General features: G+C 45.2%; 1 protein-coding gene and 1 long non-coding RNA gene across 2 annotated transcripts in view; one reads left to right on the top strand and one right to left on the bottom strand.

Annotated features, from left to right (window-relative positions):
• The window catches only part of LOC106606143 (protein virilizer homolog), a gene marked incomplete at its 5' end in the record, with an annotated part of 30,573 nt that extends 8,427 nt beyond the window's left edge, over positions 1-22,146 (top strand). Inside the window, 23 exon segments of the mRNA XM_045711317.1 lie at positions 2,723-2,908; positions 2,910-3,008; positions 3,010-3,043; positions 3,046-3,087; positions 3,090-3,196; positions 3,291-3,446; positions 3,636-3,707; positions 3,709-3,900; positions 4,671-4,904; positions 13,100-13,317; positions 13,450-13,582; positions 13,706-13,727; positions 13,730-13,854; positions 13,948-14,102; positions 20,816-20,912; positions 20,997-21,160; positions 21,260-21,338; positions 21,341-21,394; positions 21,396-21,502; positions 21,504-21,607; positions 21,721-21,758; positions 21,760-21,874; positions 22,034-22,146. Coding sequence (XP_045567273.1) covers positions 2,723-2,908; positions 2,910-3,008; positions 3,010-3,043; positions 3,046-3,087; positions 3,090-3,196; positions 3,291-3,446; positions 3,636-3,707; positions 3,709-3,900; positions 4,671-4,904; positions 13,100-13,317; positions 13,450-13,582; positions 13,706-13,727; positions 13,730-13,854; positions 13,948-14,102; positions 20,816-20,912; positions 20,997-21,160; positions 21,260-21,338; positions 21,341-21,394; positions 21,396-21,502; positions 21,504-21,607; positions 21,721-21,758; positions 21,760-21,874; positions 22,034-22,146 — 2,646 coding nt within the window.
• Positions 22,147-23,100: 954 nt separating this feature from the next.
• On the bottom strand, positions 23,101-23,569 carry LOC123731943 (uncharacterized). Its single transcript, XR_006762932.1, has 3 exons — positions 23,507-23,569; positions 23,224-23,344; positions 23,101-23,142 (listed from the first exon to the last, which is right to left on the bottom strand). It is a non-coding gene; the product is annotated as an uncharacterized lncRNA (long non-coding RNA).
• Between the last annotated feature and the right edge of the window lie 749 nt (positions 23,570-24,318).

Here is a 24,318-nt window from a genome sequence, read left to right as displayed (position 1 = left end):
TAGGATCTTCTATGACGACAGCTAGTCTCACTGGGGTGCGACTGGGGTCCTACTGGGTTCCGACTGGGGTTTCGACTGGGGTCTTACTGGGGGTCCCACTGGGGTCTTACTGGGGGTTCGACTGAGGTACGACACATAACAAAAAAGACATTTGAGACAAAAGACTTGACAATTTAAAAGCATTAATGTGTGTGTGTGTGTGTGTGTGCGCCCATCGAGCGGTTACACATACATGTCAGTACATATACACAACAAGTAGGTCACATGGGGAGAGGCCTTGTGCCATGAGGTGTTGCTTTATTTGTTTTTAAACCAGCTTTGCGGTTCACTTGTGCTATATAAGATGGAAGGGAGTTCTATGCAGTCATGGCTCTGTATAATACTGGACACTTCCTTGAATTTGTTTTGGACCTGGGGACTGTGAAAAGACCCCTCGTGGCATGTCTGGTGGGGGGTGTATGTGTGTGTGTATGTGTCAGTGCTTTGTGTAAGTTCACTATGCAAACAATTTTGAATTTCCAACACATTGTTTCTTATGAAAACAAGTGGCAGTCAGTGTTTCCTCAACTCTTAGCCAAGAGAGACTTTCATGCATAGTGTTAATGTTAGACCTCTGATTACAATGAAGAGCAAGACGTGCTGCTCTGTTCTGGGCCAGATGCAGCTTAACTAGGTCTTTCTTTGCAGCACTTGACCATATGACTGGACAATAATCAAGATAAGATACAACTAGAGCCTGTGGAATGTGGTGTTAAAAAGCATCTTTCTTTTGACCATGACAGTTTACAATCTTAAGGTAACACCAAGTAATTTAGTCTCCTCAACTTGTTCAACAGCCACACCATTCATTACCAGATTCAGCTGAGGTCTAGAACTTAGGGAATGACTTGTACCAAATACAATGCTCTTAGTTTTAGAGATGTTCAGGACCAGTTTATTACTGGCCACCCACTCCAAAACAGACTGTAACTCATTGTTAAGGGATTCAGTGACTTCATTAGCTGTGGTTGCTGATGCGTATACGGTTTAATCATCAGCGTACATGGACACACATGCTTTGTGTAATGCCAGTGGCTGGTCATTGGTAAAAAAAAGAAAACCAGTAGAGGGCTTAGAGAGCTGCCCTGCGGTACATGCATATATATGTGACTGTGGCTGACCCAGGTCTTGGAGGGAGAGCGTGCGTGCACGTCTTTGGAAAGTATTCAGACCCCTTGAATTTTTCCACATTTCTTTTTACGTTACCTTCTTATTCATCCTGTTTCCATTGATCGTCCTTGATGTTTCTAAAACTTGATTGGAGTCCACCTGTGGTAAATTCTATTGATTTGGATATGATTTGTAAAGGCACACACCTGTCTATATAAGGTCCCACAGTTGACAGTGCATGTCAGAGCAAAAACCAAGCCATGAGGTCGAAGGAACTGTCTGTAGAGCTCCGAGACAAGATTGTGTTGAGACACAGATCTGGGGAAGGGTACCAAAACATTTCTGCAGCATTGCAGGTCCCCAAGAACACAGTGGCCTCCATCATTCTTAAATGGAAGAAGTTTGGAACCACCAAGACTCTTCCTAGAGCTGGCCTCCCGGCCAAACTGAGCAATCGGGAAGAAGGGGCGTTGGTCAGGGAGGTGACCAAGAACCCGATGGTCACTCTGATAGAGCTCCAGAGTTCCTCTGTGGTGATGGGAGAACCTTCCAGAAGAACAACCATCTCTGCAGCACTCCACCAATCAGTTCTTTCTGGTAGAATGGCCAGACGGAAGCCACTCCTCAGTAAAAGGCACATGACAGCCTGCTTGTAGTTTGCCAAAAGGCACCTAAAGACTCTCAGACCATGAGAAACAAGATTCTCTGCTCTAGATTGAACTCTGTGGCCTGAATGCCAAGCGTCAAGTCTGGAGGAAACCTGCCATCATCTCTACTGTGAAGCATGGTGGTGGCAGCATCATGCTGTCGGGATGTTTTTAGCAGCAGGGACTGGGAGACTTGTCAGGATCGAGGGAAAGATGAACAGAGCAAAGTACAGAGAGGTCCTTGATGAAAACCTGCTCCAGAGCTCTCAGGACCTGACTGTGGAGAAAGTTCACCTCCCAACAGGACAATGACCCTAAGCACACAGCCAGACGACGCAGGGACAAGTCTCTGAATGTCCTTGAGTGGCCCAGCCAGAGCTCGGAATTGAGCCCGATCGAACATCTCTGCAGAGACCTAAAAATAACTGTGCAGCGACGCTCCCCATTCAACCTGACAGAGCTTGAGAGGATCTGCAGAGAAGAATGGGAGAAACTCCCCCAAATACAGGTGTGCCAAGCTTGTAGTGTCATACCCAAGAAGACTTGAGGCTGTAATCTCTGCAAAAGGTGCTTCCACAAAAGTATTGAAAAAAGGTTCTGAATACTTATGTAAATGTGATTTGTTTTCATTTTTTATTTTATTTTTTATACATTTGCAATGTTAAAAAAAAAAAAGTAAACTGTTTTTGCTTCGTCATTATGGGGTATTGTGTGTAGATTGATGAGGGGGAAAAACAATTGAATCAATTTTAGAATAAGGCTGTAAAGTAACAAAATGTGTAAAAAGTCAAGGGGTCTGAATACTTTCCGAATGCACTGTGTGGCTGATGTAAATAAAATACTTAGTGTATGTACATGTGTATTATTGGTCATATTACTAACAGAAAACCCATTCTGTCCTGTCTGTCCCGTGTGTGTCCCTGTAGAACGTCCAGAACGTGTTGACTCTAGAGGGAAGTGGACTGATGTCTGCTCTGAGGGTCCTCTGCCAGATCGCCTGTCCCCCTCCCGCCGTAGAGGCTCAGCAGAGAGATCTGAAGTGGAGTCTAAGCGGGGGTGCAGTTGTTTTCTGGGAGGGCTTGGACACGTGTGTTTGTGTGCTCCAGAAGCTGTGCAGGCGTGCTGCTGCCTGCCTGGCGTGTGCATGGACACATGGGACCCACCCCACAGCGCTGTATGATCCTTGGCGTGTGCGCCAACACGCTAAGGCTGCCTGCGGACCATGCTGACAGAGCTGCTGCGCAGCGGGCCTTCCAGTTCAGGGACACGCGTGTGGCGAGCACGTTGGTGACCTACACATGGTGGTGTGTTCAGCCCCGTCCTCTGGGCGTCTAGACTGGGAGGAGACCAAGGTTCAGGCCCTCATCGTAGATGTGCTGCTCACCTTCACACGGGAGTCAGTGAACAGGTAGAGAGCTCTTTTCTGATTGACCTTTAACATAATGTTGTGTGTGTGTGTTGCGTGTAATAAATTGGGTATCATTTCCCCTGTAGATGACCCACACAGAGGAGACTCTGCTCAGTAACACATGGTCTCTGATGCTGAAGGAGGTGTTGGGCTCTCTACTGAAAGCACCAGAAGGACTCTTCTCTGGCCTCACCCTGCTGTCTGAACTGCTACCACTCCCCCTGCCCATGCAGAGCACGCAGGTACACACACACGCCTGCTGCTTCTCATGTTGCTACAGCCATCATCAGCAACAGTCTGGAGGTCGTCGGATTGACACTTAACAAACTAATCAATGCATGAGGATTGAAAGCAGTAGGACTTTCATGTTGGAAACATCCAAACCGAAGGGAAACAGATTTCTAGTTGTGTGTTGTGCCGGTCCCCTCCAGGTAATCTCTGTCCAGGACGTGGCTGTAGCGTTGAACACCAGGAAGTTGTGGAGCATGCACCTGCGGGTGCAGTGGGGTGTGTTTGCAAGATGCCCTCGGGTGTGTGTGTGGAACTAGCTGTCCTCCGCTGCTGGCCATGCTGCGACGTGTGTGTGTCCAGCTGGCTGACCTCTCCTCTCCCACCGCCACCCTCATCATGAAGACCCTGCTGGAGTTCCTGCTGGGGAACTACAGCCGTAAGACAGTCGCAAACACACACCCTTATGCACTCTTGTACTAAGATGGCAAGCCAAATAAATCCCTAATTGGCCTTGTATATTATTTCACGTCCAAATTAGAACCACCATGATACCTTCTCTGATGTTTTTGATTTCGGTATGTGTGGTTGCGTTTTTGATTTCGGGTTGTGTGGTTGCGTTTTTGATTTCGGGTTGTGTGGTTGCGTTTTTGATTTCGGTATGTGTGGTTGTGTTTTTGATTTCGGGTTGTGTGGTTGTGTTTTTGATTTCGGGTTGTGTGGTTGCGCTTTTAATTTCGGTATGTGTGGTTGCGTTTTTAATTTCGGTATGTGTGGTTGTGTTTTTGATTTCGGTATGTGTGGTTGCGTTTTTGATTTCGGTATGTGTGGTTGTGTTTTTGATTTCGGTATATGTGGTTGTGTTTTTGATTTCGGTATGTGTGGTTGTGTTTTTGATTTCGGGTTGTGTGGTTGCGTTTTTTGATTTCGGGTTGTGTGGTTGTGTTTTTGATTTCGGGTTGTGTGGTTGCGTTTTTGATTTCGGGTTGTGTGGTTGCTTTTTGATTTCGGTATGTGTGGTTGTGTTTTTTGATTTCGGTATGTGTGGTTGTGTTTTTGATTTCGGTATGTGTGGTTGTGTTTTTGATTTCGGGTTGTGTGGTTGCGTTTTTGATTTCGGTATGTGTGGTTGTGTTTTTGATTTCGGTATGCGTGGTTGCGTTTTTGATTTCGGTATGCGTGGTTGTGTTTTTGATTTCGGTATGTGTGGTTGTGTTTTTCAGTGTTGAGGGTAAGAGTCCGGGTTGGGGGCAGGTCCTCGTCTCCTCTCTCTATTCGACACCCTGGTTTCCCAGAGAGCCTGTAAGATCGCAACGTTACACCTGCTCTCTGGCTCTGCCCCTGGAGACGAGCCATTGGCTGATGTCTTCCCCCTGCTACTGTCCCTATTGGTTCCCGCTGCTGACCACGCCCTGCCACAACAGCACTGTGCAGAGCTGGTGGGAACTGTCCTGCAGTCACTGTGTGACCAGGTAACACACGAAGCACCTGGTATTGTATGAAGCTAATGCACTTCATCCACTAGCTGATGTTTTTCCTCCAGCGGTAACAATGGAGAGGTATGGGCTGAATTGGTGCGTGTTATGTTCATAAACATGTAGGTCTTTGTGGATGCTCTTTAGTCTGAACTATGTGTCAGACTAGCAGGGGGTCGTATTAGGCTGAGCCAGGTAAGAGGGAGCGGTAGAGCGATAGAGAAAGGTGTTTAACCCCATCAGTCCCAAGACATTTATCTGACTTTTATTTATCTGCATGTCCAGCCGTTATATTTAGTCTCACAATGAAGTGTTTTACCATGTTCTTTTCAGGACAACCAGGGCTACAAGTAGAACACCTAACTATTTGACATAAACAGGTGCATTCATGAGTTTTATTGACAGAGCAAAAACCCAATAGAAATGTAGTTATAAGAATGCTCTAAGTACAGAAATGGTTTGCTCACTGGAAAATGAATATCTAACTAGTCAGTGACAACTGTCCAGAGTTTATAACAGCAACTATGTGAGCTTATCACAGTGTTATAGACACTATGTCCTGGGATTTACTATGGTCTTCTAGGTAGAAGAACCCCTTACAGTGTTATAGACACTATGTCCTGGGATTTACTATGGTCTTCTATGTAGAAGACCCCTTACAGTGTTATGTCCTGGGATTTACTATGGTCTTCTAGGTAGAAGAACCCTTACCGTGTTATAGACACTATGTCCTGGGATTTACTATGGTCTTCTCTGTAGAATAACCCCTTACAGTGTTATAGACACTATGTCCTGGGATTTACTATGGTCTTCTATGTAGAAGAACCCCTTACAGTGTTATAGACACTATGTCCTGGGATTTACTATGGTCTTCTAGGTAGAAGAACCCCTTACAGTGTTATGTCCTGGGATTTACTATGGTCTTCTATGTAGAATAACCCCTTACAGTGTTATAGACACTATGTCCTGGGATTTACTATGGTCTTCTCTGTAGAATAACCCCTTACAGTGTTATAGACACTATGTCCTGGGATTTACTATGGTCTTCTATGTAGAAGAACCCCTTACAGTGTTATAGACACTATGTCCTGGGATTTACTATGGTCTTCTATGTAGAATAACCCCTTACAGTGTTATAGACACTATGTCCTGGGATTTACTATGGTCTTCTCTGTAGAATAACCCCTTACAGTGTTATAGACACTATGTCCTGGGATTTACTATGGTCTTCTATGTAGAAGAACCCTTACAGTGTTATAGACACTATGTCCTGGGATTTACTATGGTCTTCTATGTAGAAGACTTACCCCTTACAGTGTTATAGACACTATGTCCTGGGATTTACTATGGTCTTCTAGGTAGAATAACCCCTTACAGTGTTATAGACACTATGTCCTGGGATTTACTATGGTCTTCTATGTAGAAGAACCCCTTACAGTGTTATAGACACTATGTCCTGGGATTTACTATGGTCTTCTCTGTAGAATAACCCCTTACAGTGTTATGTCCTGGGATTTACTATGGTCTTCTATGTAGAAGAACCCCTTACAGTGTTATAGACACTATGTCCTGGGATTTACTATGGTCTTCTCTGTAGAATAACCCCTTACAGTGTTATAGACACTATGTCCTGGGATTTACTATGGTCTTCTATGTAGAAGAACCCCTTACAGTGTTATAGACACTATGTCCTGGGATTTACTATGGTCTTCTCTGTAGAATAACCCCTTACAGTGTTATGTCCTGGGATTTACTATGGTCTTCTATGTAGAAGAACCCCTTACAGTGTTATAGACACTATGTCCTGGGATTTACTATGGTCTTCTAGGTAGAAGAACCCCTTACAGTGTTATAGACACTATGTCCTGGGATTTACTATGGTCTTCTATGTAGAAGAACCCCTTACAGTGTTATAGACACTATGTCCTGGGATTTACTATGGTCTTCTATGTAGAAGACCCCTTACAGTGTTATAGACACTATGTCCTGGGATTTACTATGGTCTTCTATGTAGAAGAACCCCTTACAGTGTTATAGACACTATGTCCTGGGATTTACTATGGTCTTCTATGTAGAATAACCCCTTACAGTGTTATAGACACTATGTCCTGGGATTTACTATGGTCTTCTCTGTAGAATAACCCCTTACAGTGTTATAGACACTATGTCCTGGGATTTACTATGGTCTTCTATGTAGAAGAACCCCCTTACAGTGTTATAGACACTATGTCCTGGGATTTACTATGGTCTTCTATGTAGAAGACCCCCTTACAGTGTTATAGACACTATGTCCTGGGATTTACTATGGTCTTCTATGTAGAAGAACCCCTTACAGTGTTATAGACACTATGTCCTGGGATTTACTATGGTCTTCTAGGTAGAATAACCCCTTACAGTGTTATAGACACTATGTCCTGGGATTTACTATGGTCTTCTATGTAGAAGAACCCCTTACAGTGTTATAGACACTATGTCCTGGGATTTACTATGGTCTTCTCTGTAGAATAACCCCTTACAGTGTTATGTCCTGGGATTTACTATGGTCTTCTATGTAGAAGAACCCCTTACAGTGTTATAGACACTATGTCCTGGGATTTACTATGGTCTTCTCTGTAGAATAACCCCTTACAGTGTTATAGACACTATGTCCTGGGATTTACTATGGTCTTCTATGTAGAAGAACCCCTTACAGTGTTATAGACACTATGTCCTGGGATTTACTATGGTCTTCTAGGTAGAATAACCCCTTACAGTGTTATAGACACTATGTCCTGGGATTTACTATGGTCTTCTATGTAGAAGAACCCCTTACAGTGTTATAGACACTATGTCCTGGGATTTACTATGGTCTTCTCTGTAGAATAACCCCTTACAGTGTTATGTCCTGGGATTTACTATGGTCTTCTATGTAGAAGAACCCCTTACAGTGTTATAGACACTATGTCCTGGGATTTACTATGGTCTTCTAGGTAGAAGAACCCCTTACAGTGTTATAGACACTATGTCCTGGGATTTACTATGGTCTTCTATGTAGAAGAACCCCTTACAGTGTTATAGACACTATGTCCTGGGATTTACTATGGTCTTCTATGTAGAAGACCCCTTACAGTGTTATAGACACTATGTCCTGGGATTTACTATGGTCTTCTATGTAGAAGAACCCCTTACAGTGTTATAGACACTATGTCCTGGGATTTACTATGGTCTTCTATGTAGAAGACCCCTTACAGTGTTATAGACACTATGTCCTGGGATTTACTATGGTCTTCTAGGTAGAAGAACCCCTTACAGTGTTATAGACACTATGTCCTGGGATTTACTATGGTCTTCTAGGTAGAAGAACCCCTTACAGTGTTATAGACACTATGTCCTGGGATTTACTATGGTCTTCTATGTAGAAGAACCCCTTACAGTGTTATAGACACTATGTCCTGGGATTTACTATGGTCTTCTATGTAGAAGAACCCCTTACAGTGTTATAGACACTATGTCCTGGGATTTACTATGGTCTTCTCTGTAGAAGAACCCCTTACAGTGTTATAGACACTATGTCCTGGGATTTACTATGGTCTTCTATGTAGAAGAACCCCTTACAGTGTTATAGACACTATGTCCTGGGATTTACTATGGTCTTCTATGTAGAAGACCCCTTACAGTGTTATAGACACTATGTCCTGGGATTTACTATGGTCTTCTCTGTAGAAGAACCCCTTACAGTGTTATAGACACTATGTCCTGGGATTTACTATGGTCTTCTATGTAGAAGACCCCTTACAGTGTTATAGACACTATGTCCTGGGATTTACTATGGTCTTCTATGTAGAAGAACCCCTTACAGTGTTATAGACACTATGTCCTGGGATTTACTATGGTCTTCTATGTAGAAGACCCCTTACAGTGTTATAGACACTATGTCCTGGGATTTACTATGGTCTTCTAGGTAGAAGAACCCCTTACAGTGTTATAGACACTATGTCCTGGGATTTACTATGGTCTTCTATGTAGAAGAACCCCTTACAGTGTTATAGACACTATGTCCTGGGATTTACTATGGTCTTCTATGTAGAATAACCCCTTACAGTGTTATAGACACTATGTCCTGGGATTTACTATGGTCTTCTCTGTAGAATAACCCCTTACAGTGTTATAGACACTATGTCCTGGGATTTACTATGGTCTTCTATGTAGAATAACCCCTTACAGTATTATAGACACTATGTCCTGGGATTTACTATGGTCTTCTATGTAGAAGAACCCCTTACAGTGTTATAGACACTATGTCCTGGGATTTACTATGGTCTTCTATGTAGAAGACCCCTTACAGTGTTATGTCCTGGGATTTACTATGGTCTTCTATGTAGAAGACCCCTTACAGTGTTATAGACACTATGTCCTGGGATTTACTATGGTCTTCTATGTAGAAGACCCCTTACAGTGTTATGTCCTGGGATTTACTATGGTCTTCTATGTAGAAGACCCCTTACAGTGTTATGTCCTGGGATTTACTATGGTCTTCTAGGTAGAAGAACCCCTTACAGTGTTATAGACACTATGTCCTGGGATTTACTATGGTCTTCTAGGTAGAAGAACCCCTTACAGTGTTATAGACACTATGTCCTGGGATTTACTATGGTCTTCTATGTAGAAGAACCCCTTACAGTGTTATAGACACTATGTCCTGGGATTTACTATGGTCTTCTATGTAGAAGACCCCTTACAGTGTTATGTCCTGGGATTTACTATGGTCTTCTCTGTAGAAGACCCCTTACAGTGTTATGTCCTGGGATTTACTATGGTCTTCTATGTAGAAGAACCCCTTACAGTGTTATAGACACTATGTCCTGGGATTTACTATGGTCTTCTATGTAGAAGAACCCCTTACAGTGTTATAGACACTATGTCCTGGGATTTACTATGGTCTTCTATGTAGAAGAACCCCTTACAGTGTTATAGACACTATGTCCTGGGATTTACTATGGTCTTCTCTGTAGAAGAACCCCTTACAGTGTTATAGACACTATGTCCTGGGATTTACTATGGTCTTCTATGTAGAAGAACCCCTTACAGTGTTATAGACACTATGTCCTGGGATTTACTATGGTCTTCTATGTAGAATAACCCCTTACAGTGTTATGTCCTGGGATTTACTATGGTCTTCTCTGTAGAAGAACCCCTTACAGTGTTATAGACACTATGTCCTGGGATTTACTATGGTCTTCTCTGTAGAAGAACCCCTTACAGTGTTATGTCCTGGGATTTACTATGGTCTTCTATGTAGAAGAACCCCTTACAGTGTTATGTCCTGGGATTTACTATGGTCTTCTATGTAGAAGAACCCCTTACAGTGTTATGTCCTGGGATTTACTATGGTCTTCTAGGTAGAAGAACCCCTTACAGTGTTATAGACACTATGTCCTGGGATTTACTATGGTCTTCTATGTAGAATAACCCCTTACAGTGTTATAGACACTATGTCCTGGGATTTACTATGGTCTTCTCTGTAGAATAACCCCTTAGTGTTATGTCCTGGGATTTACTATGGTCTTCTATGTAGAAGACCCCCTTACAGTGTTATAGACACTATGTCCTGGGATTTACTATGGTCTTCTATGTAGAAGAACCCCTTACAGTGTTATAGACACTATGTCCTGGGATTTACTATGGTCTTCTAGGTAGAAGAACCCCTTACAGTGTTATAGACACTATGTCCTGGGATTTACTATGGTCTTCTAGGTAGAAGAACCCCTTACAGTGTTATAGACACTATGTCCTGGGATTTACTATGGTCTTCTATGTAGAATAACCCCTTAGTGTTATGTCCTGGGATTTACTATGGTCTTCTCTGTAGAAGAACCCCTTACAGTGTTATAGACACTATGTCCTGGGATTTACTATGGTCTTCTATGTAGAAGAACCCCTTACAGTGTTATAGACACTATGTCCTGGGATTTACTATGGTCTTCTATGTAGAAGAACCCCTTACAGTGTTATAGACACTATGTCCTGGGATTTACTATGGTCTTCTCTGTAGAATAACCCCTTACAGTGTTATGTCCTGGGATTTACTATGGTCTTCAATGTAGAATAACCCCTTAGTGTTATGTCCTGGGATTTACTATGGTCTTCTCTGTAGAAGAACCCCTTACAGTGTTATAGACACTATGTCCTGGGATTTACTATGGTCTTCTATGTAGAAGAACCCCTTACAGTGTTATAGACACTATGTCCTGGGATTTACTATGGTCTTCTATGTAGAAGAACCCCTTACAGTGTTATAGACACTATGTCCTGGGATTTACTATGGTCTTCTATGTAGAAGACCCCCTTACAGTGTTATAGACACTATGTCCTGGGATTTACTATGGTCTTCTATGTAGAAGAACCCCTTACAGTATTATAGACACTGTCCTGGGATTTACTATGGTCTTCTATGTAGAATAACCCCTTAGTGTTATGTCCTGGGATTTACTATGGTCTTCTCTGTAGAAGAACCCCTTACAGTGTTATAGACACTATGTCCTGGGATTTACTATGGTCTTCTATGTAGAAGAACCCCTTACAGTGTTATAGACACTATGTCCTGGGATTTACTATGGTCTTCTCTGTAGAAGAACCCCTTACAGTGTTATAGACACTATGTCCTGGGATTTACTATGGTCTTCTATGTAGAAGAACCCCTTACAGTGTTATAGACACTATGTCCTGGGATTTACTATGGTCTTCTCTGTAGAATAACCCCTTACAGTGTTATGTCCTGGGATTTACTATGGTCTTCTATGTAGAATAACCCCTTAGTGTTATGTCCTGGGATTTACTATGGTCTTCTCTGTAGAATAACCCCTTACAGTGTTATAGACACTATGTCCTGGGATTTACTATGGTCTTCTATGTAGAAGAACCCCTTACAGTGTTATGTCCTGGGATTTACTATGGTCTTCTCTGTAGAATAACCCCTTACAGTGTTATGTCCTGGGATTTACTATGGTCTTCTCTGTAGAATAACCCCTTTCAGTGTTATAGACACTATGTCCTGGGATTTACTATGGTCTTCTATGTAGAAGAACCCCTTACAGTGTTATAGACACTATGTCCTGGGATTTACTATGGTCTTCTCTGTAGAATAACCCCTTACAGTGTTATGTCCTGGGATTTACTATGGTCTTCTCTGTAGAATAACCCCTTTCAGTGTTATAGACACTATGTCCTGGGATTTACTATGGTCTTCTATGTAGAAGAACCCCTTACAGTGTTATGTCCTGGGATTTACTATGGTCTTCTATGTAGAAGAGCCCTTACAGTGTTATAGACACTATGTCCTGGGATTTACTATGGTCTTCTCTGTAGAAGAACCCCTTACAGTGTTATAGACACTATGTCCTGGGATTTACTATGGTCTTCTATGTAGAATAACCCCTTACAGTGTTATGTCCTGGGATTTACTATGGTCTTCTATGTAGAAGAACCCCTTACAGTGTTATAGACACTATGTCCTGGGATTTACTATGGTCTTCTCTGTAGAATAACCCCTTACAGTGTTATAGACACTATGTCCTGGGATTTACTATGGTCTTCTATGTAGAAGAACCCCTTACAGTGTTATAGACACTATGTCCTGGGATTTACTATGGTCTTCTATGTAGAAGAACCCCTTACAGTGTTATGTCCTGGGATTTACTATGGTCTTCTCTGTAGAATAACCCCTTACAGTGTTATGTCCTGGGATTTACTATGGTCTTCTCTGTAGAATAACCCCTTTCAGTGTTATGTCCTGGGATTTACTATGGTCTTCTATGTAGAAGAACCCCTTACAGTGTTATGTCCTGGGATTTACTATGGTCTTCTCTGTAGAATAACCCCTTTCAGTGTTATAGACACTATGTCCTGGGATTTACTATGGTCTTCTCTGTAGAAGAACCCCTTCTAACGACTCTTGTGTAGTTTATGAGAATCATAGAGACGAAACATGTTACGTGAGAGTCAGCTTTTGCCAAGCATCTCAAATCATTCTGACTCTACAAATGCTTTTGTAAATGGTGGGACTCATTGGGTTAACTCTGCTGTGTGTGTGTGTGTGTGTGTGTGTGTGTGTGTGTGTGTGTGTGTGTGTGTGTGTGTGTGTGTGTGTGTGTGTGTGTGTGTGTGTGTGTGTGTGTGTGTGTGTGTGTGTGTGTGTGTGTGTGTGTGTGTGTTAGGACATCTCTCTGGTGGTGCCCCACCCAGCCGAGGGGTGTGTGTCAGAGGCCGAGCAACTGGCCAATGCCCTGCCAGGACGGGAAATGATCTCATCAGTGTGCGACTCTCTGCTGGAGGTTTTGGGGAACGGAGAGAGCAGTGCCGCTCTGCTCCTCACCTGTCTCAGAACACTCATGTTCCTCACAGAACATGACTATGGACTCTACCACCTCAAAGGGTACACACACACTCCTCACTGCCAGGAGTTTAGATCAATGCAAGTGTAGCATGTGTATATAGACAATAGTAGGGGTTAAAGCACTGAACCTTGTGGAACACCGAATTCAACTTTAGAGATGTGTGTTTTTAGGGCTCTGAAGAAGCACAGTGCCAGTGTGTGTGCTCTGTTGAAGAGACAGGTGTTCTCCTTCAGGAAAGACTCTGCTGAACTCCTCTCTGCTCTGCTGGACTTCCTACGACAGATCCTCAACACTGACCCTCTGGTAAAACCATATCAACATGATCAACCATTATTAACATGGTCAACCATTATCTGCCGATGTGAAGGCCGGTCCGCCCGTATATCATTAATCTGTCTCTGTCACTCTGTCTGTTCTCATACCCAGGGTTGCTGTGGGGAGGAGAGTGGAGGGGAAGAGTCCGGGCTGGTCCCGCCCCAAGGTCTGTGGCTCTGACTGGCTCAGAGATGAAGGCTCTGCTGCAGTGGGAGGAGACTGACACACACCCTCTAAACACACTAGAGAAACACATCACGGTACACACAAACACTTTGTGCATAGTAATGATTATAAATGTAAGTACAGATCTCCTGACGGAAGTAGTGGAAGTAACTGGTGTGTGTGTGTAGAAGCTGTGCAAGGAGGAGGATTCATTGGAGACCCTGTTGGAGAATGTGATTGGTCTACGACAGACGCTGGAGACAACTATGGACACATCTTCTCCCCCTGAGACGGAGCCCACTCTACCCAACCCTGACACGCTATTGGCCCAGTTCAACCACAGGTACCGCCCACTGACACTGTTGGCCCAATAGATACCGTTAAAGCTGCAATATGTAACTTTTTGGGCGAGCTGAACAAATTCACATAGAAATGTGAGTTATAGATCTGTCATTCTCACTGAACGCGTGTAGATCTTTTATATGTGCGCTATTTTTATGCTTCCAGTTCTTAAATTTCATTTTTGCGTCTTTTACTTTCGGTTTTGCACACCAGCTTCAAACAGCAGAAACAGTCTTGGAATATATATTTCACTTAAGCAATAAGGCCCGAGGGGGTCTGGTATATGGCCAATATCAAATCAAAGTTTATTTGTCATATGTGCCAAATACAACCTTACAGTGAAATGCTTACTTACAGGTTCTAACCAATAGTGCAAAAAAAAGGTGTGTGTGTGTAGGTAAGTAAAGAAATAAAACGACAGTTAAAAGACATTTGAAAATAACAGTAGCAAGGCTATATACAGACACTGGTTAGTCAGGCTTATTGAGGTAGTAGGTACATGTAGGTATGGTTAAAGTGACTATGCATATATGACGAACAGAGAGTAGCAGTAGCGTAAAAAGAGGGGTTGGCGGGTGGCGGGACACAATGCAGATAGCCCAGTTAGCCAATGTGCGGGAGCACTGGTTGGTCGGGCCAATTGAGGTAGTACAGTGAGGGAAAAAGGTATTTGATCCCCTGCTGAATTTGTGCGTTTGCCCACTGACAAAGAAATGATCAGTCTATAACTTTAATGGTAGGTTTATTTGAACAGTGAGATACAGAATAACAACAAAAAATCCAGAAAAACACATGTCAAAATTTGTATACAATTATTTGCATTTTAATGAGGGAAATAAGTATTTGACCCCTCTGCAATACATGACTTAGTACTTGGTGGCAAAACCCTTGTTGGCAATCACAGAGGTCAGACGTTTCTTGTAGTTGGCCACCAGGTTTGCACACATCTCAGGAGGGATTTTGGCCCACTCCTCTTTGCAGATCTTCTCCAAGTCATTAAGGTTTCGAGGCTGACGTTTGGCAACTCGAACCTTCAGCTCCCTCCACAGATTTTCTATGGGATTAAGGTCTGGAGACTGGCTAGGCCACTCCAGGACCTTAATGTGCCACTCCTTTGTTGCCTTGGCCATGTGTTTTGGGTCATTGTCATGCTGGAATACCCATCCACGACCCATTTTCAATGCCCTGGCTGAGGGAAGGAGGTTCTCACCCAAGATTTGACGGTACATGGCCCCGTCAATCGTCCCTTTGATGCGGTGAAGTTGTCCTGTCCCCTTAGCAGAAAAACACCCCCAAAGCATAATGTTTCCACCTCCATGTTTGATGGTGGGATGGTGTTCTTGGGGTCATAGGCAGCATTCCTCCTCCTCCAAACACGGCGAGTTGAGTTGATGCCAAAGAGCTCCATTTTGGTCTCATCTGACCACAACACTTTCACCCAGTTGTCCTCTGAATCATTCAGATGTTCATTGGCAAACTTCAGACGGGCATGTATATGTGCTTTCTTGAGCAGGGGGACCTTGCGGGCGCTGCAGGATTTCAGTCCTTCACGGCGTAGTGTGTTACTATGGTCCCAGCTGCCTTGAGATTATTGACAAGATCCTCCCGTATAGTTCTGGGCTGATTCCTCACCGTTCTCATGATCATTGCAACTCCACGAGGTGAGATCTTGCATGGAGCCCCAGGCCGAGGGAGATTGACAGTTCTTTTGTGTTTCTTCCATTTGCGAATAAATGCACCAACTGTTGTCACCTTCTCACCAAGCTGCTTGGTGATGGTCTTGTAGCCCATTCCAGCCTTGTGTAGGTCTACAATCTTGTCCCTGACATCCTTGGAGAGCTCTTTGGTCTTGGCCATGGTGGAGAGTTTGGAATCTGATTGATTGATTGATTCTGTGGACAGGTGTCTTTTATACAGGTGACAAACTGAGATTAGGAGCACTCCCTTTAAGAGTGTGCTCCTAATCTCAGCTCGTTAGCTATATAAAAGACACCTGGGAGCCAGAAATCCTTCTGATTGAGAGGGGGTCAAATACTTATTTCTCTCATTAAAATGCAAATCAATTTATAACATTTTTGACATGCGTTTTTTAAATTTTTTTGTTGTTATTCTGTGTCTCACTGTTCAAATAAACCTACCATTAAAATGATAGACTGATCATTTCTTTGTCAGTGGGCAAACGTACAAAATCAGCAGGGGATCAAATACTTTTTTCCCTCACTGTATGTACATGAATGTATAGTTAAAGTGACTATGCATATAAGATAAACAGAGAGTAGCAGCAGCGTAAAAGAGGGGGGGGCACACAATGCAATTAGTCCGGGTAACCATTTGGTTACCTGTTCAGGAGTCTTATGGCTTGGGGGTAAAAACTGTTGAGAAGCCTTTTTGTCCTAGACTTGGCATTCCGGTACCACTTGCCATGCGGTAGTAGAGAGTAGAGGTAGACCGATTAATGATTTTTCAACGCCGATACCGATTATTGGAGGACCCCCAAAATCCGATGCCGATTAATCGGCCGATTTTATATATATATATATATATATATATATATATATATATATATATATATATATATATATATATATATATTTTTTTATTTTATTTGTAATAATGACAATTACAACAATACTGAATGAACACTTATTTTAACTTAATATAATACATCAAAATCAATTTAGCCTCAAATAATGAAACATGTTCAATTTGGTTTAAATAATGCAAAAACAAAGTGTTGGAGAAGAAAGTAAAAGTGCAATATGTGCCATGTAAGAAAGCTAACGTTTAAGTGCCTTGCTCAGAACATGAGAACATATGAAAGCTGGTGGTTCCTTTTAACATGAGTCTTCAATATTCCCAGGTAAGAAGTTTTAGGTTGTAGTTATTATAGGAATTATAGGACTACTTCTCTCTATACGATTTGTATTTCATATACCTTTGACTATTGGATGTTCTTATAGGCACTTTAGTATTGCCAGTGTACCAGTATAGCTTCCGTCCCTCTCCTCACTCCTACCTGGGCTCGAACCAGGAACACATCGACAACAGCCACCCTCGAAGCAGCGTTACCCATGCAGAGCTAGGGGAACAACTACTCCAAGTCTCAGAGCGAGTGACGTTTGAAGCGCTATTAGCGCGCACCCCGCTAACTAGCTAGCCATTTCACATCGGTTACACCAGCCTAATCTCAGGGGGTTGATAGGCTTGAAGTCATAAACAACGCAATGCTTGAAGCAAGAGTTGCTGGCAAAACGCACGAAAGTGCTGTTTGAATGAATGCTTACGAGCCTGCTGGTGCCTACCACCGCTCAGGCAGACTGCTCTATCAAATCATAGACTTAATTATAATATAATAAACACACAGAAATACGAGCCTTAGGTCATTAATATGGTTGAATCCGGAAACTATCATCTCGAAAACAAAACGTTTTTCTTTCAGTGAAATATGGAACCGTTCCGTATTTTATCTAACGGGTGGCATCCATAAGTCTAAATATTCCTGTTACATTACACAACCTTCAATGTTATGTCATAATTACATAAAATTCTGGCAAATTAGTTCGCAACGAGCCAGGCGGCCCAAACTGTTGCATATACCCTGACTCTGCGTGCAATGAACGCAAGAGAAGTGACACAATTTCACCTGGTTAATATTGCCTGCGAACCTGCATTTCTTTTAGCTAAATACGCAGGTTTAAAAAATATACTTGTGTATTGATTTTAAGACATTGATGTTTATGGTTAGGTAAACGTTGGAGCAATGACAGTCCTTTTTCGCGAATGCGCACCGCATCGATTATATGCAACGCAGGACAGGCTAGATAAACTAGTAATATCATCAACCATGTGTAGTTAACTAGTGATTATGATTGATTGATTGTTTTTTATAAGATAAGTTTAATGCTAGCTAGCAACTTACCTTGGCTTCTTACTGCATTTGCGTAACAGGCAGGCTCCTCGTGGAGTGCAATGTAAAGCAGCTGGTTAGAGCGTTGGACTAGTTCAAATTAAATCAAATGTATTTATATAGCCCTTCGTACATCAGCTGATATCTCAAAGTGCTGTACAGAAACCCAGCCTAAAGCCCCAAACAGCAAGCAATGCATGTGAAAGAAGCACGGTGGCTAGGAAAAACTCCCTAGGAAAAACTCCCTAGACAGGCCAAAAACCTAGTTAACCGTAAGGTTGCAAGATTGAATCCCCGAGCTGACAAGGTAAAAGTCTGTCGCTCTGCCCCTGAACAAGGCAGTTAACCCACCGTTCCTATCGGTGTCCAAAAATACCAATTACCGATTGTTATGAAAACTTGAAAATCGGCCCTAATTAATCGGCCATTCCGATTAATCGGTCAACCTCTAGTAGAGAGAACAGTCTATGACTGGGGTGGCTGGGGTCTTTGACAATTTTTAGGGCCTTCCTCTGACACCGCCTGGTGTAGAGGTCCTGGATGGCAGGCAGCTTTGCCCCAGTGATGTACTGGGCCGTACGCACTACCCTCTGAAGTGCCCTGCGGTCGGAGGCCGAGCAATTGCCGTACCAGGCAGTGATGCAACCGGTCAGGATGCCCTCGATGTTGCAGCGGTAGAACGTTTAGAGGATCTCAGGACCCATGCCAAATCTTTTTCGTTTCCTGAGGGGGAATAGGCTTTGTCGTGCACTCTTCACGACTGTCTTGGTGTGTTTGGACCATTCTAGTTTGTTGTTGATGTGGACACCAAGGAACTTGAAGCTCTCAACCTGCTCCACTACAGCCCCGTCGATGAGAATGGGGGCGTGCTCGGTCCTCCTTTTCCTGTAGTCCACAATCATCTCCTTAGTCTTGGTTACGTTGAGGGATAGGTTGTTATTCTGGCACCACCCGGCCAGGTCTCTGACCTCCTCCCTATAGGCTGTCTCGTCGTTGTCGGTGATCAGGCCTACCACTGTTGTGTCGTCTGCAAACTTAATGATGGTGTTGGAGTCGTGCCTGACCATGCAGTCGTGGGTGAACAGGGAGTACAGGAGGGGACTGAGCACGCACCCCCTGGAGAGCTCCAGTGTTGAGGATCAGCGTGGCGGATGTGTTGCTACCTACCCTCACCACCTGGGAGCGGCCCGTCAGGAAGTCCAGGATCCAGTTTCAGAGGGAGGTGTTTAGTCCCAGGTTCCTTAGCTTAGTGATGAGCTTTGAGGGTACTATGGTGTTGAACGCTGAGCAGTAGTCAATGAATAGAATTCTCACGTAGGTGTTCCTTTTGTCCAGGTGGGAAAGGGAAGTGTGGAGTGCAATGGAAATTGCATCATCTGTGGATCTGTTTTGGCGGTATGCAAATTGGAGTAGGTCTAGGGTTTCTGGGATAATGGTGTTGATGTGAGCCATTACCCGCCTTTCAAAGCACTTCATGGCTACGGACGTGAGTGCTACGGGTCGGTAGTCATTTAGGCAGGTTGCCTTTGTGTTCTTGGGCACAGGGACTATGGTGGTCTGCTTGAAACATGTTGGTATTAGACTCCAATCAGGGACATGTTGAAAATGTCAGTGAAGACACCTGCCAGTTGGTCAGCACATGCCCGGAGCACACGTCCTGGTAATCCGTATGGCCCCACAGCCTTGTGTATGTTGACCTGTTTAAAGGTCTTACTCACGTCGGCTACGGAGAGCTTGATCACACAGTCATCCGGAACAGCTGATGCTCTCATGCATGCCTCATGGTTGCTTGCCTCGAAGCGAGCATAGCAGTGATTTAGCTCGTCTGGTAGGCTCGTGTCACTGGGCAGCTCGCGGCTGTGCTTCCCTTTGTAGTCTGTAATAGTTAGGAAGCCCTGCCACATCTGACGAGCGTCGGAGCCGGTGTAGTATGATTCAATCTTAGCCCTGTATTGACGCTTTGCCTGTTTGATGGTTCGTCGCAGGGCATAGCGGGATTTCTTGTAAGCTTCCAGGTTAGAGTCCCGCACCTTGAAAGCGGCAGCTCTACCCTTTAGCTCAGTGCGAATGTTGCCTGTAATCCATGGCTTCTGGTTGGGGTATGTATGTACAGTTACTGCATGGATGATGTTCTCGATGCACTTATTGATAAAGCCAGTGACTGATGTGGTGTATTCCTCAATGTCATCGGAAGAATCCCGGAACATGTTCCAGTCTGTGATAGCAAAACAGTCCTGTAGTTTAGAACGGCTATGGGCTGTTCTTACGCACGATGCAACGCGGACGTGGAGTGCCTGGACACAGCCCTTAGCCGTGGTATATTGGCCATATCACAAACCCCCGTGGTGCCTTATTGCTATTATAAACTGGTTACCAACGTAATTAGAGCAGTAAAAATAAGTGTTTGTCATTTTCTGATGTACTACGGCTGTCAGCCAATCAGCATTCAGGGCTCAAACCACCCAGTTTATAATGCGGTTTAGATCTACACTATACTGCCTGTTTTGTCACACAAACTGAAATTAGGCGAACTATTAGAATTTTAGCAACCAGGAAATGACAGAGCGATTTCTGCATAGTGCACCTTTAACAAAAGTGCAATTTTAATCAACTTTTTTTTAATTATGCGCCTGTATGAACTCAAAATCTGTTTGGGGAATCTGGCTTGTCTTGAATGCCCCCACTGACATGCTATGGACCCAGTTTTGACCCGAAGCTGTGTGTGTCCTGTTCTGACTGTGTGTGTTCTGCGTTTGTGTTCAGTTGTGTGTGTGTGTGTGTATGTGTGTGTGTGTTCTCTCCTGCAGGACGGTGTTTGTGTTGTCGGAGGTGTTGGATGAGCAGCTGAAGGCTCTGTGGTTCTCCCCCTTCCACACTGATGACATGGAGGCTGAACTAGACATGGTGAGACACCTGTGTTGTTTGAATGTGTGTGTCTCTTTCTGTCTGTCTGTGTGTGTGTGAGTAAACCTCTCTGTCTCTCTGTAGGTGAAGGTGGACCTGCTAGGCCTGGCCCAGGAGTGTTGTCCAGAGTTGGACCTGAAGTCAGAGCTGGAACGCTCCTTCCTGTCTGAGCCCTTGTCTCCCAGTCATACCAAAGCTAACAAGGGCTTCAGGCTGGGCAAGCACAAACACGAGACCTTCATCACCAGGTACACACACACACTTTGATCACCTTCAGGCACATAATGTGATTGTATGTGACCCACATGTTAACAAAGATGCCTGTGTCGTCCTCTTCCTCCCTGCAGTGGTAAGTCAGACTACATCGAGCCAGCTAAGAGAGCCCACATGATGGCTGCTCCCTCGCGGTCGAGGTAGGGGGGCTTCGGGGACAGCTCTGTCGCCCCCACGACATCTTCCGCCAGCGCAAACAGAACACTTCCGCGCCCTCCCAGCATGCACGTGGATGACTTTGTGGCGGCAGAGTTTAAAGACGTTGGGACTCCCCTGGGCCTGTTGCCCCCAAACGACCCCCAAAGAGCTCCCCAAACCCCCCACCAGAGGCCTGTTCACTGGGAACAGAGGCAGGGCTGCCTTCCACAGCCAGCAGACACGCTTTTTCACCCCACCGCAGCCTAAAGGAGTGCTGCTGTCTGGTATGTTGACACACACACACACACAAACAAACATCGCTGTAAACTAACAAGTAGGTCTGTTGTCTTTTAAAGAACCTTTGACTACCGTGTCTTCCCATCCCCCTCCCTTCTAGGTAACTATAATGCCCGCCGTGAAGGTGGGCGAGGTGTGCACGTCGTGGAGTGGTCCGTTGCCACCGGTTACCCACAGAGGAACATACAGTGATGCCAGGGGCGGGCAGAGCAACTTCACACGCGGCCCCTTGCCCTCACGCCAGCAGCCTGCAGGTACACACACACATGCTCGTTTGCACACACATACTGTATAAACACACACACACACACACACACACACACATATTCAGAGAACAACATGAATACAAGATAATACTTTCATGCACAATTACTGATGGTCACCCCTTGTTCTTCTCGCTCCCTCTCTTCCAGGTGCATATCGCCTGGCTCGCGGGACCGCGCCCTCGAGGTCGTGGGGTACAGGCCTGTCGTGGCTGAGTCAGGGAGGAGGAGGAGGGGGAGGGGGTCCCAGGGGGGAAGTTTAGTGGTGGGGGAGGCAGCGGAGGAGGGAGGGGGACGACACGTTCGCTCCTTCACCAGGTAAACAAACCTGACCAATGACTGCAGCCCATCACGGCTCTTAACGGACCAATCAGGAATAATGAGTACATCATCTCCATGGAAACGTGTCCTCTGTGGGATTCTATTGATGATGATGTGTGGAATTTGTTGTATGTTTTAGTTCTTTTACATTGTTGTTCAGACTCAATAAAGTTCTGTGATTGAGGCGCTGTCTGGAGTAGTGTGTTCCTCACTGTGGTATGTTAGTATGGATGGAGTAAGACTATAGTACCTTAAGAGGACCAGAGATCAGAGGTGTTTCAGCAGACTTTATTTAGGATCTCAGCAGGCTGGTTTTCTCTTGAGTTGAAGCAATGTCACAGGTATCTGCCAATCATCAAGGGTGCGTTCAGGAGATGCCACACCAGATAAAATGTTTTGAGACGGTTAAATGAAGAAGGAATTGAGGAAGTTAAAGCATTTTCTCTCATTTGTGCCTACTGAACATAACCCAGTACTGAACATAACCCAGTACTGAACATAACCCAGTACTGAACATAACCCAGTAACATTAGGAATGACCCCTCAGATGACGGTGACCTCTCTGCTCTTGATGCAGTCGAGGGTAAGGCTGCGGGGCGGGCCTTACGTGACCCCTCCCTGGCTGTGGGAGGTAGGCGGGTATAAGGCTGGAGTGGGCAAAGCCGAGGGTAGTGATTGGGTAGAAGCCTGTGTTGGCCCCGCCCTCAGCAGGCCCCTGGTTGGGTGTTCTACTTGATGCTGGCTCCTAATTGTCCCGTCTTCTTGATGCAGTCCTCTGATTGGCTTGTCTCTGTTCCGCTGGCCCCTGAACGGCTGCAGGCTCCGGAACATCTCCAGTAGCTCCCTCTTCTCTAGCTCCGCTTCTGCCAGCTCCTGTCTCCGCAGGCGCTCTGCCTCAAGAGAGCCCGCACATCACACACCACCCTCGACACCTGGCCCTACACACACACACAGGGATGTGTCATAACACACACACACACACACATTCCTATAGGTAAGTACATATAAGTGTGTGTCACCTTGAGGTCCTCCACCTCGCTCTTCAGCAGAGACTCTTTCTGCACCATGTGTCTCCTCTGAGAGTCCAGCCTCGACTCCATCTCACGCCTCACCTCCTCCACCTTACCCCACATCTCTGCCCTGCGACACACACAAACACACGTGTCACAATAAATCACAATATCCATTGTATAAAAGCAATGACGTCGCCCTTGAGGTTCTAGAATATTGTAAATATTGGCACAGCTTTGTCAAGGACTTGTATCTCAATATATCTCAATCCATCACCTCAAACACACAAACCTGAGCAGCTCCAATTCTGTTCGTAGCACCGCAACACAGTTGTGCTGTGATTGGTCTACAGAGGGAGGGTGTGGCCACAGCCGCTAGGACACACCCTGCTGCGGAACTCACACTCCAACAGGTGAGACTCCAGACCCCTCCTCTCCACCTGCACCGGACAACCTGGGGAGGTGGAGAGAGGAAAGAGGAGTTAAGGAGAGGGATACAGAAAGTAACAGAAAGACGGTAAGAGAGCAACACTTGAGACCTACTGAAAGTCTCTCACTGTCTTTCTCACCCCCAACCCCCTTCCTCTACCCCGCTCCACCTTCCTCTTCCTCGCTCCACCCCCAACCCCTTCCTCTACCCCGCTCCGCCTTCCTCTTCCTCGCTCCACCCCCAACCCCTTCCTCTACCCCGCTCCGCCTTCCTCTTCCTCGCTCCACCCCCAACCCCTTCCTCTACCCCGCCCGCCTTCCTCTTCCTCGCTCCACCCCCAACCCCTTCCTCTACCCGCTCCGCCTTCCTCTTCCTCGCTCCACCCCCCCAACCCCTTCCTCTACCCGCTCCGCCTTCCTCTTCCTCGCTCCACCCCCCAACCCCTTCCTCTACCCCGCTCCGCCTTCCTCTTTGCTCCACCCCCAACCCCTTCCTCTACCCCGCTCCGCCTTCCTCTTCCTCGCTTCCACCCCCAACCCCCTTCCTCTACCCCGCTCCGCCTTCCTCTTCCTCGCTCCACCCCCAACCCCTTCCTCTACCCCGCTCCGCCTTCCTCTTCCTCGCTCCATCCCCCAACCCCTTCCTCTACCCCGCTCCGCCTTCCTCTTCCTCGC

The sequence above is a fragment of the Salmo salar genome, unplaced genomic scaffold, assembly GCF_905237065.1.
Source record: "Salmo salar unplaced genomic scaffold, Ssal_v3.1, whole genome shotgun sequence".
In the NCBI taxonomy this organism is placed as follows: domain Eukaryota; kingdom Metazoa; phylum Chordata; class Actinopteri; order Salmoniformes; family Salmonidae; genus Salmo; species Salmo salar.
This window is presented reverse-complemented; position numbering and strand designations above follow the sequence as displayed.